Source organism: Trichomycterus rosablanca, chromosome 6 (assembly GCF_030014385.1).
Source record: "Trichomycterus rosablanca isolate fTriRos1 chromosome 6, fTriRos1.hap1, whole genome shotgun sequence".
In the NCBI taxonomy this organism is placed as follows: domain Eukaryota; kingdom Metazoa; phylum Chordata; class Actinopteri; order Siluriformes; family Trichomycteridae; genus Trichomycterus; species Trichomycterus rosablanca.
Window position 1 is genome coordinate 34,155,682 of NC_085993.1, and position 15,305 is coordinate 34,170,986.

The 15,305-nt window shown below is 38.3% G+C and overlaps 1 protein-coding gene across 1 annotated transcript in view; it reads right to left on the reverse strand.

The window, feature by feature from the left end:
* Window positions 1-1,319: 1,319 nt before the first annotated feature.
* kcnh7 (potassium channel, voltage gated eag related subfamily H, member 7) overlaps window positions 1,320-15,305 on the reverse strand; it is a 65,811-nt gene continuing 51,825 nt past the window's right edge. The window contains exons 12-17 of the mRNA XM_062997724.1: window positions 10,501-10,706; window positions 7,799-7,901; window positions 6,543-6,757; window positions 4,363-4,508; window positions 3,114-3,246; window positions 1,320-1,857 (exon numbers count right to left, since the gene is read on the reverse strand). Coding sequence (XP_062853794.1) covers window positions 1,591-1,857; window positions 3,114-3,246; window positions 4,363-4,508; window positions 6,543-6,757; window positions 7,799-7,901; window positions 10,501-10,706 — 1,070 coding nt within the window. The 3' untranslated portion in view covers window positions 1,320-1,590. The remainder of the gene's footprint in view (window positions 1,858-3,113; window positions 3,247-4,362; window positions 4,509-6,542; window positions 6,758-7,798; window positions 7,902-10,500; window positions 10,707-15,305) is intronic.

A 15,305-nucleotide genomic window follows, 5' to 3' on the forward strand; every position in this document is an offset into this window, starting at 1 on the left:
AAACTGGTGGCTATTTTAGCTACATTAGCCGTGTTGTTTAAAAACTAAAAAAGCAAACTTTAGATGAAATTCAGATCTTGGCTTGAACTACGGGAGAGATTGAGAACATTTTCTTTTTTATGATTTATTTCTATTTTGTGAAAAACCCTCTTTAAAACTTAAAAAATAAAGATTTCCATTTAGTAACAGTACACACATTAATTATCAACTTCTATTAACTTATTCTATGATTTTCAATTCAGACAATTCAGTAATAGGTGGTTTCTGTTTAGGCATGCATATGAGATGACAGAATCCCTCTGGAAGACTTTGTTCATTTTTTCTACATTTGAAATAGATTATGAGACATTACTAAAACTACTAGTTTCAGTTTTAGCATGCAGTTCTGATTGACCTGTTAGTATTACATATGAGATTCTTGAGATGTGTTATTCTATGAATAAAAAGACATGCACTTTAGTGGATCTAGATGTATAAATATTGACTAATATGCAACGTGGCTGCTTCTGGCTTTTAACTATTGATTGACAGACGGTTGGTTTTTGGTCTTGATTAAGTTAACTATCAGAAATACTGCATCATCATTTGAAAAGTTTTTAAAAATAAAATTCAATTAAAAAAATAATGTAAATGCCCACAATTATTGATAAAAAAGGAGCAGTAGTGTAGGTATTACAGAAGCACTTTCATCATTTTTATATTAAAGGAAGACTAGAGTTTTTGACCTACTTAACGTCCACTGCATCTGTAGGGTGTGCAAATATCACAAACTTAAAATCAACTGAAAAGTTAAAAAATTAAGTTAAATTAAGTTAAAAAAATTAAATTAAGTTGAATTTCATAAACAAATTATTTTTTTTGTTAATGTTTAAAGGTACAATTGATGCTTTCAAAAATAATTGATGTTATGTCACCAATGGATAGATTTGTACCTGCCAATTTTTAAAGACTTATATCTAAAACATGTTGAAATTGTTTGTTGTAATCACACATAGGCTACAAATACAGAAAAATGTTCGAGTATTCCCTTAAATGACAAAGCAAAACCCAATAAACACATGAGCACACGTTGCAAACAAAGCTCCAAAAACCGAATTCTGATATACAGTATTAAAATACTGGGAGTTTCTACAAGAAATAACCTGACAATGAGAATTACAGGAGGGGTCAGCTATGATTTTCTGATACAATATAATAGTAGTGCATATTCTAATTGTATAATCTGCTATTACGTTCAAGTAAAACCTGCTCCCAAATATCAGGAGAACTGTAAATAAACTGATTTCAAGTCAGATTTGAGAATGAAAATCATGCCTGTCAGCAGCACAAGTCTTTTTATAAACATGCGGAAAATACAACAAATTCCTCCCAGCATGCAGCGCCCTGTGTAGTGTCAATACATTCGTTTTTCATGTTCAGGTTTTTTTTTTTTTTTACATCTGCGCTGTGCTGGGAGTGAAACTCTTCAAGTCAAAATGATTTGGAAGATATTGTACTTTTGCATACAGCATTTTACTTTTTCTTTCCTTTCTTTTCTTTGTACCCTGAGACTAATGTACACTGGTTCCCAGTTTTAAACCCATTATATTACTAATGCTGGTCCTCTTGAAATCCTGGATCAGAGGAGGGTCGGTGCAGTCCTAGCCGCCTGCCATCACAAGGAGACAAATCCGGGAGGGACGTCTGTCTTATTGTCAGTTGTAGACCCCTAGGATGTGGTGGATCAGATGGCTCATTCTTGTCCGTAAGTCCCAGTTCCATCATCATGCTCACATCGGAGGTCATCTCCATGGTAGCGAAGAGTGCACAGTCTTTGGATTTGTTGCCAGGCTTTTCAAAATCAGGACTCTGTGAGCACTAATAATAACAATACATTTTACTGTTTATGCTTTTCAGTTAGTCACAAATCCTAATGGATATGTGTTTACTTAAAAAGCAGAAGCAGACTTGAGTTGATATGCATCTTCAGTGTTCAGCGTGGGTGTTAGGAGGGCTATTTAAGGTGTTTTTCCACTGCACAAATTGCTCAAATACAAGAACCAGAAATATATTTTATTTTTCATCAGCCTAAGAGAGAACTGGATGGTCTGAGTGACAATTGTAAAGTGGTCTTCATCATACTGACAAGGAACAAAACTACAGTTAGAATAAACCCAGAAAATGTGTTTGGACATTGGTACTTAGTCAGCCAGGCCTTACAAATGTTTTTTTTTTTTGACTGAATGGAGTTGGCTGTTGTAGGTGCAAAAGGTGAGCTAAGTCAATATTAAGCTCCATGTTTGGGAATGGATGTCCAAAAAGCTTAAAGTCAGGTGTCCACATACTGAGCATACATAGAGCAGGATAAATTGGTCCTTTATGTTTGTACTTTTGTTCCATTAGGAGCCAGAGTTCGAGATACTTGGGCATGTGTAACAACTGATTGGTGAACCTCAAAGGTTTAAACCAGAGGTGCCCAATACGTTGATCTCGATCTACCAGTTGATTCAAACAGGTCAATGTGATTGACATTTAATGTGGACACTGGTTAATTTGCGGTTTGTCACCATAGTAATGCCTCAGCCCGCCTAAAGCACTGCTAATCTAAAAAGTTTTCATTCATCAGTAGCCAGTTAACACCATTTTTGTATTTTTCTTTTTGTAATTTACACTGTTTGTGAAGGTAAGTGTGCAACCAAGCACAAAGAAAAAAAAAAACGGTTTGATTTGGGCAAGAACATCAGAATCATCCTTTTCCCACATGAAAATAATTAACTCTAAATATCGGTCCACCCTTACTGATGAACACTTGGAAGCCTGCTTGAGAATTGGCATCAGCAGCTATTGTACAGACTACATAAAACTGGCTGACACCATCCAGTGCAAGTCATCAGAATAAGTTTAGTGTGATTGTTCAGTCACTTGCCCTGTAATGCTGAATATCAGTAGCTTCGAAGTTTTTTTAAAATGATGAGGCCAACCTTAAAAAGTAGATTGCGATGACCTGTCGACTGAAATAGTAGATCTCAAGCCACAAAAGTGTGGGCACACCTGGTTTAAACTGATTAAGTTTTTTGTTCTGGTACTTCATGTAATAGTGATATAATCATGTCTGTTACCTGTGAGTATCCAGCAGTAGCAGGCTGTACTCTGATGGCTTGTCTGTGATAATCTGGACTTGATGCTAAAGTGCTGTATGCCGGAGGTCCCAGTCTTTGCAGCATTTGCAGAATGGCCTGGATATTAGTTGTCATTTGAGTCTCCATTCTACACACATACAAACAGTAAAGAATATTTTAATTCAAATGTGCAACATTATTACTAGGTGAATATACTGAGTGAAATGTGCCCACAACAAGGTTACAGCTTAAGTAACATTTGACTGGCCATTCTGAAAATACCCTTATTATATCATCACAGTACTTTACCTAAAGTAAACTAGAATGCAAATAATACTTATTTATTTATTTGTTAGGATTTTAACATAATGTTTTACACACTTTGGTTACATTAATGACAGGACAGGAAGTTACTGGTTACACAAGATTTATCAGTTTAATTTCAATATCAAGCATAGTCATGGACAATTTTGTATCTCCAATTCACCTTACTTGGACTGTGGGAGGAAATCAGAGCTCCCAGAGGAAACCCACACAGACACTGGAGAACATGCAAACTCCACACAGAAAGCACCAGAACCGCTACACCTGGGAATCAAACCCAGGGCCTTCCTGCTGTGAGGCAACAGTGCTACCCACCAAGCACCGTGCCACCGAATAGTAATAATATAATGGCCAATAAGTTTACCAATGAGCATTGTAAATAAGGACAGTGGGAATGTTTTAAATAAAAAGGGTTTTTTACACAGTGCAACATTGAGTGTTTTACACAGTGCAACATTGGTGTGAACCAACCCACTTTGTTTTATATGACTATTTTGTGTATCTCTTTTATGTTTTTTGTACAGACATTGAGGGGCAGTTTGTAGCTTACTGTTCACTACTGTTTTCATCTTGCAATTACTTTCTTTCTGACACAGCAGGGGCAAATTCTTTGAGACCACTAGAAAAAATGCTTCTATTTAGCAATTATGTCTCAAATTCAATACAGTGTTTTTCAGAGCACATATACTGCTTATAATGCAATTTAAGAAACTACACGAATAAAATCATACAGAGGATAGAACACACACTCGCTATGCTTAATTTCCTCTAAATTTCATTTCTAATTGTCTTCTCTTTTGTGCCTTACAAATTTTTCATGCGTGCTAATGCTCAGAATTCATGCTCAGAATTTGCCTAAAAACACATTATTGCAGTGTGAACACTAGGGGGCAACAAACACAGGTGTACTGTTAACAAAAAGTCTATTGCTAAATCCTACCTGTTCAGATGTTCCTGCAGTAAATCCAGCCTCTGCTCCATCTCCCCATACGTAATGTCACTATCACAGTCAGCTACGCCCACTTTGTCCTGAGATTGTGCTGAGTCATCTATGTTCCCACAGGCCCAGTTATTACCACACACATCCAGAACACACACACACAGAGGCCCAGGACATTAAGTGCACCCAATGGAAAATAGACACAATGTAGAGGCAAAGACACAGGAAAATAAAATTACAAATGCACAAAGCAGTTTAATTGGGTGTCATGGCAGCATTTTTCTGTGTGGAGTTTGCATGTTCTTGCTATATCTGCATGGGTTTCCTCCAGCTGCTTCTCCCACAAGTCCAAAGAAATAGTCAGGTCAATGACTGAAGCTGCTTAAATGAACCTGTTGAAGTACTGTTGAATGAAGTGTTAGTGTGTGTGTGCGTAAATGCGATTGGGTGTGTGTGTTGGGCCTGTGATGGACTGGCAACCTGTCCGGGTTATTTCCTACCTTTTGCATAATAATTCTGACCAGGGCCCTGACCACAATAAAGCGTGGTAAAACGAAGAAATGAATGAAAAACGACATATTAATAAAACAATTTCTCTCATGTGTATGTACCTGCAACTGCACATATGTAACTTTAACAGCGCCGGGGCAGGGGCATACTATAGTTTCTGTCAGAATACATGGCATACACACTAGCTTTATAGTAATTATAACCTTATCGTCCATGTCAAACCATAATACCTACATTTTCACTGCATAAATATTAATTTACCACCAACTCTCTCTGCAGAACATACATTCCCTGCTGGCTGAGTATCCCAATCTGCTATGCTTTTCCCCTTTGTCTTTTGCTGTATATCAGCACACAAACAACTTCGTATCACGTGTGTCACGTTTTTTAATCTGCGATTTCTCCTGGTGAAAGATGGTGTAATGTGTGACCCCGCCATCTATCATTCATTTAGTGTGTAAACAACAACGATCAAAAAAATCCCAATTATAACAGTTTAATTTGTGTAGTGTGAACAGTACAGCAATTTAACATCTTTGATAGTCCTGTAGAGTGTCCTTGGCATTGTTTTTACATCTATTAAGACAGTTTAATTTATGTTAATCAGTGATAATTGGGCCAAATCTAGAAAGCACTGAAGTGCTAAGAGTGTCACTTTTTGGAAAAACCACCACCTGCAAACTGCGAGTGTGTCTGTGAGTGCATGAGTCAGTGAATCGGTGCATAAGTAAATGTCAGTCATTGAATAAATAAGTTAATTAATAAGTTAATGAGTGTGACTATTAGTCTAGGCAAGCCGTAGCCTAGTGGATAAGGTACTGGACCAGTAATCAAAAGGTTGCTGGTGCAAGCCCCACCACTGCCAGGTTGCTGCTGTTGGGCCCTTGAGCAAGGTCCTTAACCCTCAATTGCTTAGACTGTATACTGTCACTGTACTGTAAGTCGCTTTGGATAAAGGCATCTGCTAAATGCTGAAAATGTAAATGTAGTCTGTTTATATGTGAGTGAGGGTGAGTGAATGAGTGACAAGACAAAACCTTAAAATGCTAACTCATGTAACACTACCACTATTTTTATAGATATATTATAATAGATATAATATTTGCAGTGGGCAGGGATCATTGTAAAGGATTGCATTTCTGCAGAACATCGATTAAACACTGTATTTCATACAGTCTTAATCCAGTGTACAGTAGAACTGTAGTACAGTTCTGTTACTGTGTGAAGAAAATGTAAGGAAGGTTTCCTTTAGAGAGTATAATGGCGCGTTCAGAGTATAATGATGCGTTCAGCTGCTCAGATAGATGACCCCGACTGATAATAACAGTGTTCACATCTCCAGGAACTCAGCACTGAGACGTTTAACTACACTCAACGTTTAACTACACACTGCAGACTGAACTCAGATAAAAACCTTTATACAGCCATAATCATAACGATCACACCTACACCTATTCATTATTCTAACTCCTATTAACCCATTCATATATATGCATGAGACAAACCACTGCAAAATTAAACTCAAGTATTATAATAGAAGTAACACTACACTATTTTTTTTGTTTTTATTTACATGACCAATGTAACAGTCCAAACTACACCGGTATACCAGTGAGCCACAAGTTTACTAATCTAATCTGTGTGTGTGTGTGTGCGTGTGTGGTAGTACCATTATAAAAGGCTGTACACTCTTTAGCATGAGAACTAGAAAGTGTGTTTAGGTTGAGAGGAATTGAGTGGTTGACAATCTCCAAATCCAGTTTTGTTTTCTCGTCTTTCTCCTCCTTATCCTCCTCAGTTCTTCTATTCTCCTCCTCCCCCTGAGGTGCTGTATCTTTCTCTCCTCTTTTCCCTTTCTTCTCCACCCTCTGTGTGCTTGGTGTACCTAAAACAAAGAGAGACATTCTTGGAAAAATGCTGTCATGTAGGGGATGTGGGGATTAACAAAGGTCATTTGAGGACAAAGACAAAAGTGAGCTGCTCCCCCTATAGGATGTTAAAGTATAGGACATTCTCCCATCCCTTCATGACACACACAGCATCCACCAGCTCTCTTCCCAACCCCTTGTGCTAATGCATCCCCACAGACCATTAAACTAGCTCTATATGTCAGTCCATAACACTTTAGTTTCCGCTTCTGAAAAAATATTATTATATTATTATTTTTATATTGCTATTGTTATAATTATTCTTTTATATATAATATAAAAGTTTTGGTAAATGTATCTAGGAATCACACTAAAAATTAGTGCATGCTACACCCTCACACCTTCTAAACATCGGATTAGCTTAATTCAGACCACAAGCAAAACAACATCTCCAGCTTAATTGCACAATCCTAATCTTTACAATAAATAGGCTTATTGTTTGATTCAGTTCTCCCAGAGATACAGTAATTAAGTATGACTGAGCACCATTTAGCTCCAATACATGCTTTTTATGTTTTTATTTACAAAACCTTTAAAATAATCCAAAACTACACCAGTGAGCCACAAGCTTACTAATATAACACCGGCATACCAGTGAGCCAAGTATGTAACAATCAATCAGGGTTGTAATTGTATAGTAGTTATGGTATCCCTATGGCTTTCACGTCACTGTGAAATAATTTTAGCTCACTCCTCTATGCAGAACTGCTTTACATTAGATACCTTGATGGATTTTGGGGTATGAACAGCTCAGTTCAGGTGTCTCTTTTGGGTTCAGTGAGTGAGATACTTTTGTTAAATGAGTGTGAGTGAGTGAGAGTGGGTGTGTGAGTTGTGTGTGTGTGTGTGTGTGTGTGTGTGTAAGAGAGAGAGAGAGAGAAAGTTAGTGTACACTCACACACTTTACTGATTAACTGACCACTATGCAGAAATAATTGCTTTTTATTTTAAATTTGGGGGTACGCTGGTATGATAGAAAGAAAGTACTACAGACGTACCTGTTGTGGTTTTGTTCTTAAAGCTGATTTTAGAATTGGTGTTCAGCTCCTGTTCAGAATCACTCACTGGTGTGTACAGATTCCTTTGACGAACTGTGCCTAACTGCTCACAAAAAACAAGAAATATTATTTTTGAACTTTTACACATACTGTACATTTACTTGTTAACTACTTAGTTAGATAAATGTTAATCTTAAACGTTCTTGACACAACCTGATTTTGGTTAAATTTAACTAGGTATTTAATATACCTATGATGGACTAAGCTTTGAGTTATGGAATAAATGTGCTATTCTAAACATTCTCCGCCTAGAATGTGTGGGCAAAACGTACTTGCATTCTCTTCCAGGTATGTTCATTACAGTTCTAGTTGTTTGAAACTTTTTTCTTTATTACCCAAAATGTAACTACATTAACAAAGATTCGAGAGGCCATACCACAAAGCTGGTACTTCAACACTGTCAATTAATCAAAGTTGCTGTATGTACAGTGTATCACAAAAGTAAGTACACCCCTCACATTTCTGCAGATATTTAAGTATATCTTTTCATGGGACAACACTGACAAAATGACACTTTGACACAATGAAAAGTAGTCTGTGTGCAGCTTATATAACAGTGTAAATTTATTATTCCCTCAAAATAACTCAATATACAGCCATTAATGTCTAAACCACCGGCAACAAAAGTGAGTACACCCCTAAGAGACTACACCCCTAAATGTCCAAATTGAGCACTGCTTGTCATTTTCCCTCCAAAATGTCATGTGATTTGTTAGTGTTACTAGGTCTCAGGTGTGCATAGGGAGCAGGTGTGTTCAATTTAGTAGTACAGCTCTCACACTCTCTCATACTGGTCACTGAAAGTTCCAACATGGCACCTCATGGCAAAGAACTCTCTGAGGATCTTAAAAGATGAATTGTTGCGCTACATGAAGATGGCCAAGGCTACAAGAAGATTGCCAACACCCTGAAACTGAGCTGCAGCACAGTGGCCAAGATCATCCAGCGTTTTAAAAGAGCAGGGTCCACTCAGAACAGACCTCGCGTTGGTCGTCCAAAGAAGCTGAGTGCACGTGCTCAGCGTCACATCCAACTGCTGTCTTTGAAAGATAGGCGCAGGAGTGCTGTCAGCATTGCTGCAGAGATTGAAAAGGTGGGGGGTCAGCCTGTCAGTGCTCAGACCATACGCCGCACACTACATAAAATTGGTCTGCATGGCTGTCACCCCAGAAGGAAGCCTCTTCTGAAGTCTCTACACAAGAAAGCCCGCAAACAGTTTTCTGAAGACATGTCAACAAAGGACATGGATTACTGGAACCATGTCCTATGGTCTGATGAGACCAAGATTAATTTGTTTGGTTCAGATGGTCTCAAGCATGTGTGGCGGCAATCAGGTGAGGAGTACAAAGATAAGTGTGTCATGCCTACAGTCAAGCATGGTGGTGGGAATGCCATGGTCTGGGGCTGCATGGGTGCAGCAAGTGTTGGGGAGTTACATTTCATTGAGGGACACATGAACTCCAATATGTACTGTGAAATACTGAAGCAGAGCATGATCCCCTTCCTCCGGATACTGGGTCGCAGGGCAGTGTTCCAGCATGATAATGACCCCAAACACACCTCTAAGACGACCACTGCTTTATTGAAGAGGCTGAGGGTAAAGGTGATGGACTGGCCAAGCATGTCTCCAGACCTAAACCCAATAGAACATCTTTGGGGCATCCTCAAGCGGAAGGTGGAGGAGCGCAAAGTCTCGAATATCCGCCAGCTCCGTGATGTCGTCATGGAGGAGTGGAAAAGCATTCCAGTGGCAACCTGTGAAGCTCTGGTAAACTCCATGCCAAGGAGAGTTAAGGCAGTTCTGGGAAATAATGGTGGCCACACAAAATATTGACACTTCAGGAACTTTCACTAAGGGGTGTACTCACTTTTGTTGCCGGTGGTTTAGACATTAATGGCTGTATATTGAGTTATTTTGAGGGAAGAATAAATTTACACTGTTATATAAGCTGCACACAGACTACTTTTCATTGTGTCAAAGTGTCATTTTGTCAGTGTTGTCCCATGAAAAGATATACTTAAATATCTGCAGAAATGTGAGGGGTGTACTCACTTTCGTGATACACTGTATATACATATAGATATTTTATATTTTGTTTATGCATTTTCTCCCTTTTTATCCCAATTGTAGCGCGTAAAATTTTTGCCCGATTGCGTCATGGTTCCTCTCCACTAATGCCGACCCCGACTCTGATTGAGGAGAACGAGACTAACCCACACCCCCTCCGACACGTGGGCAGCAGCTGTATGCTGACAAGTGCAATGCGGATCAGCACTGTGTACGGAAAAACACACTCTGATCAGTGCACTCTTTTCTCGTCTCTGTGCAGGCGCCATCAATCAGCCAGCAGAGGTTGTAATTGCATCAGTCATGAGAGAGTTTCTATCCGGCTTAATATCCCACCCCTATATGAACAACAGGCCAATCGTTGTTCATGTGGCTGCTCAGCCCAGCCGACAGGCAGAGCTGAGACTCAATACAATGTATTCTAGATCCCAGCTCTGGTGTTCCAGTATGTGTTTTTACTGCTGCGCCACCTGAGCGGCCCCGTATGTATATTTAAGTGTATGTAAACATTTGGCTTCTACAGTGGATAGATACCAGCGTGGGTTTTGAGGGTTTGTGTTTTTTTCATCTTTACCTTGCCATCTTCGTCACGCAGGTTGAATGTGAGCTCCAGGTTGGACCAAAAGTAGTCTGCAAACTCTGGGTACATGTCCAACACCTCGAGCAGCTCCTCTCTATCAATGGTGTGCAGGTCACAGTAGCATAGAGCTCGCACATCAGCGTTGGCTTTGCCCGGTTTGCCATACAGATGGATCAACTCACCGAAGATGTCGTTTTTGCCTGTCATGAATAACAGGAGAAATTATACATATTGTTAATTTCTGTTAATGGCCGTGTAATCTTTAACTACTTTTTAATTGGGTTAATGTGGTTCTATAGGGCAAAATGTTTACATATTATGTATTTCCAGACTTTTTTTTTGCCAAAGATGGTTTTACAAATGATTGATACATAGAATATATTATAAATATTTTCTTTTCTGTTTGTGTGGTACACTCTGTGCCGGATTGTTTAAATGACGTTGCTTAACTTGTGAGCAGAGTATTAATCATCAGTGATGAACCTGACAGTGATAAACAGTATCAGCCTGCTTTTTCTAGCATAAAACATCATCAGTACAAATGACATCAGTGAGATCAGTGAATAAAAAAAACGTGTTAATGTGTTAAAGGTGTTAATGTTCTGATTGTGGTATTTACGGTTAAAACTCAGTCATGTAGACTTCTCTGCTCAATAAAACTCAATAAAACTAATTTGACTGCACCCTTGGTCTCTTGCCAAATCACCATAAGCTGGTCATGAGTATCTGTGTTCACAGTCAAGTGAGCTTTGCGGAACTATTGGCTTAGAGGTGGATGTGCAAGAAAGGAGCCCCTGGTCCTGCATTTTTTTGTTTCAGCAAGCTTTAACGTCAATTTTGAAGCAGTAGATTCTTTCTTTGAGCAGCTTCTAAATAATACCAGACTTGTTTTTAGCAAACCTTTTCCCAGTCAAAGTAGCCCTATTTTTGTTGGCATGAAGAAGAAAGCTACTGGGCACAATGCAGTAACACACAGTGAAAAAGTAAAAAAAGGGTTAGGTTCCTGAAATAAAATTTGTGGTTCCCAAAATATTCCAGCAATTCTGTAAATGGTTGTGGGTTTATAACAAAGTTCATGTTTTAGAGGAAAGGCTCATTAAAAGATCCTGACAAAAAATCATTAGGTTCCTGACAAACTACAAGTTTATAAAATTAAACAAAACAAGAAGACCATAAAGGTTCATAAGAGTGCTTCTGGGAGCCTCAAAATTTCTAAATCCTTAGAAATGTATCTGGGTTCATAAAAACATTACTGGTTCCAGAAACAAAACCTGCTATCTTTAAACATGGTCATGATAATATTTAAGATTAAAAAAAAAAATCCTGGCATGAAGGCTTCCTGAAGTTTTATGAAAATGTCCATGTAATCCCTGAAATATATTTGGGTTACATTTGCATTCCATGAAATGATTATGTATTTCTGAAGAGGTTACTGGCTTCCTAAATATCCCCTTGGTTTGTAGCAGTTCCAGTAAATGTTTCTGGGTTCCTAAATAAACTTTTTGGGTTCCTAAAATGAAAAAAACATGCTGGGGATTTAAGGGAATGGGTTTCATCAAACTGGGTGATACAGTTGATGTTATACCCAGTGCTATTCTGCTTGACACAATTTATTCCTGCTGAGAATGAAACTTACTCATAAACAAGCTTGTATCAGCTATTTAAGTTTCTACATGTATTTGCTGAGTTGTATTTTTTAAGTTTTCCTGACCTTATTATTTTCCTGCTGACTTGCTAGGAAAGTAGGAAAACGGGAGCGTTTAAATTTAACTCACCCTGCAACACCTGTTTATGTGACAGCAGGCAGGGGATAAATATGGCTGGATGTAATAAAATGGTAAAATAGCTGCTATAGCAACAACCATTATTTTCAGAGGAGGATAATTAAAAACAGTACAATGCCATTATACAACACATTTATCTGTCTCTCTGTCCTCCCCCTTCAGATTGATGATAGGTTGAACTCTTCTGCTGTAAACAAGATGAGAGTTTTTTTCATTTAAACTTTTTACATCAAAAAGATAAAACAGCATCTCAGACAGCCCCGGTTCTGGACTGCTTTGCTTGGGGGGGCAGTAAAACCTAATGAGGGGGCATGTTGATAGTCATGTTTTTGAAGCCAGAAATATATTCAAGGCTTGATTTGTGCATGAATGATGACAGCCAAGCTATTGATACTGGCTTAAAGTGATGTATGAGGTAAAGAAATAAAAATGCATGTTTTCGAACTTAAACTTAAAACCCAATGATTAAAAAATACATGTTGATTATGTAAATGGAGAAAAAAGATTATCTAATTGTATTTCATTTTAATACGCCCCCTTAATTAAATTGCCATTACTAATAGAACATCTCAATTTCTTGAAAGGCTTTAATACAAATTTAAGTCAAAGCTGACAAATGTACCTACACACAGACTGAGAATATTCAAACGTGGAAATAGGAATGAGTGAGAATATTTATATTATTGGGAAATTAAAATATAAAGAAAACAAAAGAATACTAATTCTGTAAAAAAAAAAGTGTTTACCAGTATACCTGCCTCTCGCTCACACTAACAGAACATATACTGCCGAACTGAACTGTTTGGGGCAGTCTGCCGATATTTATATGACTCAAAGAGCCAATCAGGAATAAGCAAGGAAATATCTTCACACTGTACAACAAAATGCATTTTTGATAATTTTAAAAATAGCCGTTGCTTGCATTGTGCTTGGGGGGGCAAACACACAATTTGGGGGGGGGGGGGGGGGGGGGGGCAATGCCCCCCTCAGCCCCCCCCTAGCGCCGGCCCTGATCTCAGATAAGGTTTATTTACATCCTCAAAAATATCCTGAGGTCCTAAATGTTCTAATCATCAATTAGTAAACTCTGAAGACACAAATAGCCAATACTGTACATTATAAAACAATGCTAAAAAAAATACTAAAAAAATAAAGCATAACAATTCTGAAGTCTCACAATAAAAGCAAATCACACTACCTAACTGCCCACTTTTGCTTGGAGAAAACTGAAATGTCTTGTCTGTGGGAATACAAACAACTAAAACATTCTAAATATGTGGTTAAGGTAAGAGAGTAAGGTGAAGGGTTAGAGTGTCACATTCCAATGTAGGTTGTGTAATATCTGTAAATAGCTTTAGTTCTCTTTTAATGTACAGTGGACCCTTGACTTATGAATTTAATTAGTTCCGAAGGGCTGTTCTTAAGTCAAAATGTTGGTTAGTTAAACCTATTTTTCCCATAAGAAATAATGTAAATGTTAATCCGTGCCAGACCTCCCAAACCACCCCCTTACCTAACCTTACTAATGTCTTAAATGGTCTTTTTTGTTATAAATACAAGTATATTTTCCCTTAAATCTTAAATTATAGAATAGATAATACTGTAAAAAACAATAAAAAACAACAATACACAGTAGTACTGTACTGTACATAAACACACATCACATTTCAGTACAGTACATGTGCTGTACCATACACCATAATACATTGTATCCACCAGAAACAACAATAACTCTCTAATAATATTTCTCTATTATTTCCTTCTTTATTTTAACAGCGTTGTATTTTGTAGGTGTAATTTTATGAAAGAATAACTCCCTTCTTCTCTCTTACTCAATGTCCCCTCTGTCTGATACACAGTGACATCTACTGGCAGGAGAAATTATACAACAAAAAACTGCGTTTTCTCTGCACCTTCTCTGACGACATTTTAATATTGAATTTTACAAAATATAAAGAAATATTAGTAATTACATTATTAATCCTCTCTTTTTTTTTTTTTTTTAAATTATCTATTTCTTTTCCCCCCCAATTTGTATCCCTATTCTAGTCATGTCCAATTACCCTAATTGTGTCCTCTATACTGATTCGACCCTTTGCCGCCGACTGAGGACGCCACTCAACTGACTTGCGCCCCCTCCGGCACGCAATCAGTACAGACTTGCATTTTTCACCTGCTCGAGCCGAGTTCATACTGGCAGAGACACTGCGCACGGAGGGTCACACCCCCCTCAATGTTATTCCTCAGCCCTGTGCAGGCGCCGTCAGTCAACCAGCAGGGGCCGCAGTTGTACCAGTTATGAGGACCTATGCTCCGACTCTACCACTAAGCCCGTGAACAACAGCCAAACGTTGTTCATACTGCCGCCCAACCCAGTCGAAAAGGTAGAGCTGAGTTTCGATACTGTATCTAGAAACCCAACTCTGGTGCACTAGCGTACTTTACCACTGCACCACCTGAGCGGCCTTATTGATCCTCTCTTACAGTTTATCTCAAAGCCAGCTCATAGAAGATTGCACTTTTTTTAATAAGCTGACACCAAGAATTGTAGTATTTGGCCAAAAGTATGTGGACACCCCTTGTACTTATTGAGTTTAGTTGTTTCAGCCATACCCATTGTGTTAACAGCTGTGTTATTACAGCTGTGTATTATTTAACATAAAACAGTCAGGTCTGCACAGAGCCCAGACCTGACCTCAACCCCACTGAACATTTTGGTATCAACTGAAAAACAGATCATCAGTGCCTGTCCTTATAAATGCTCTTTTTACTAAATAAGCACAAGCTGTTGTCTGGGGTGACAATAACAACCTGTCACTGAATGTCAACAAGACATGAAGGAAATTACTTGGAAATCACAATCCATGGCAATGCTGTGGATTACGGATGACCTGACATGGACCACACACACCACCTCCTTTGTCAAGAGGGAATGGCAGTACCTTCACTATTCTCAGAACTTCTAACAACATCTACAGAGGCACTATAGAAAACATCCTGTCTGGTATAGCAGCT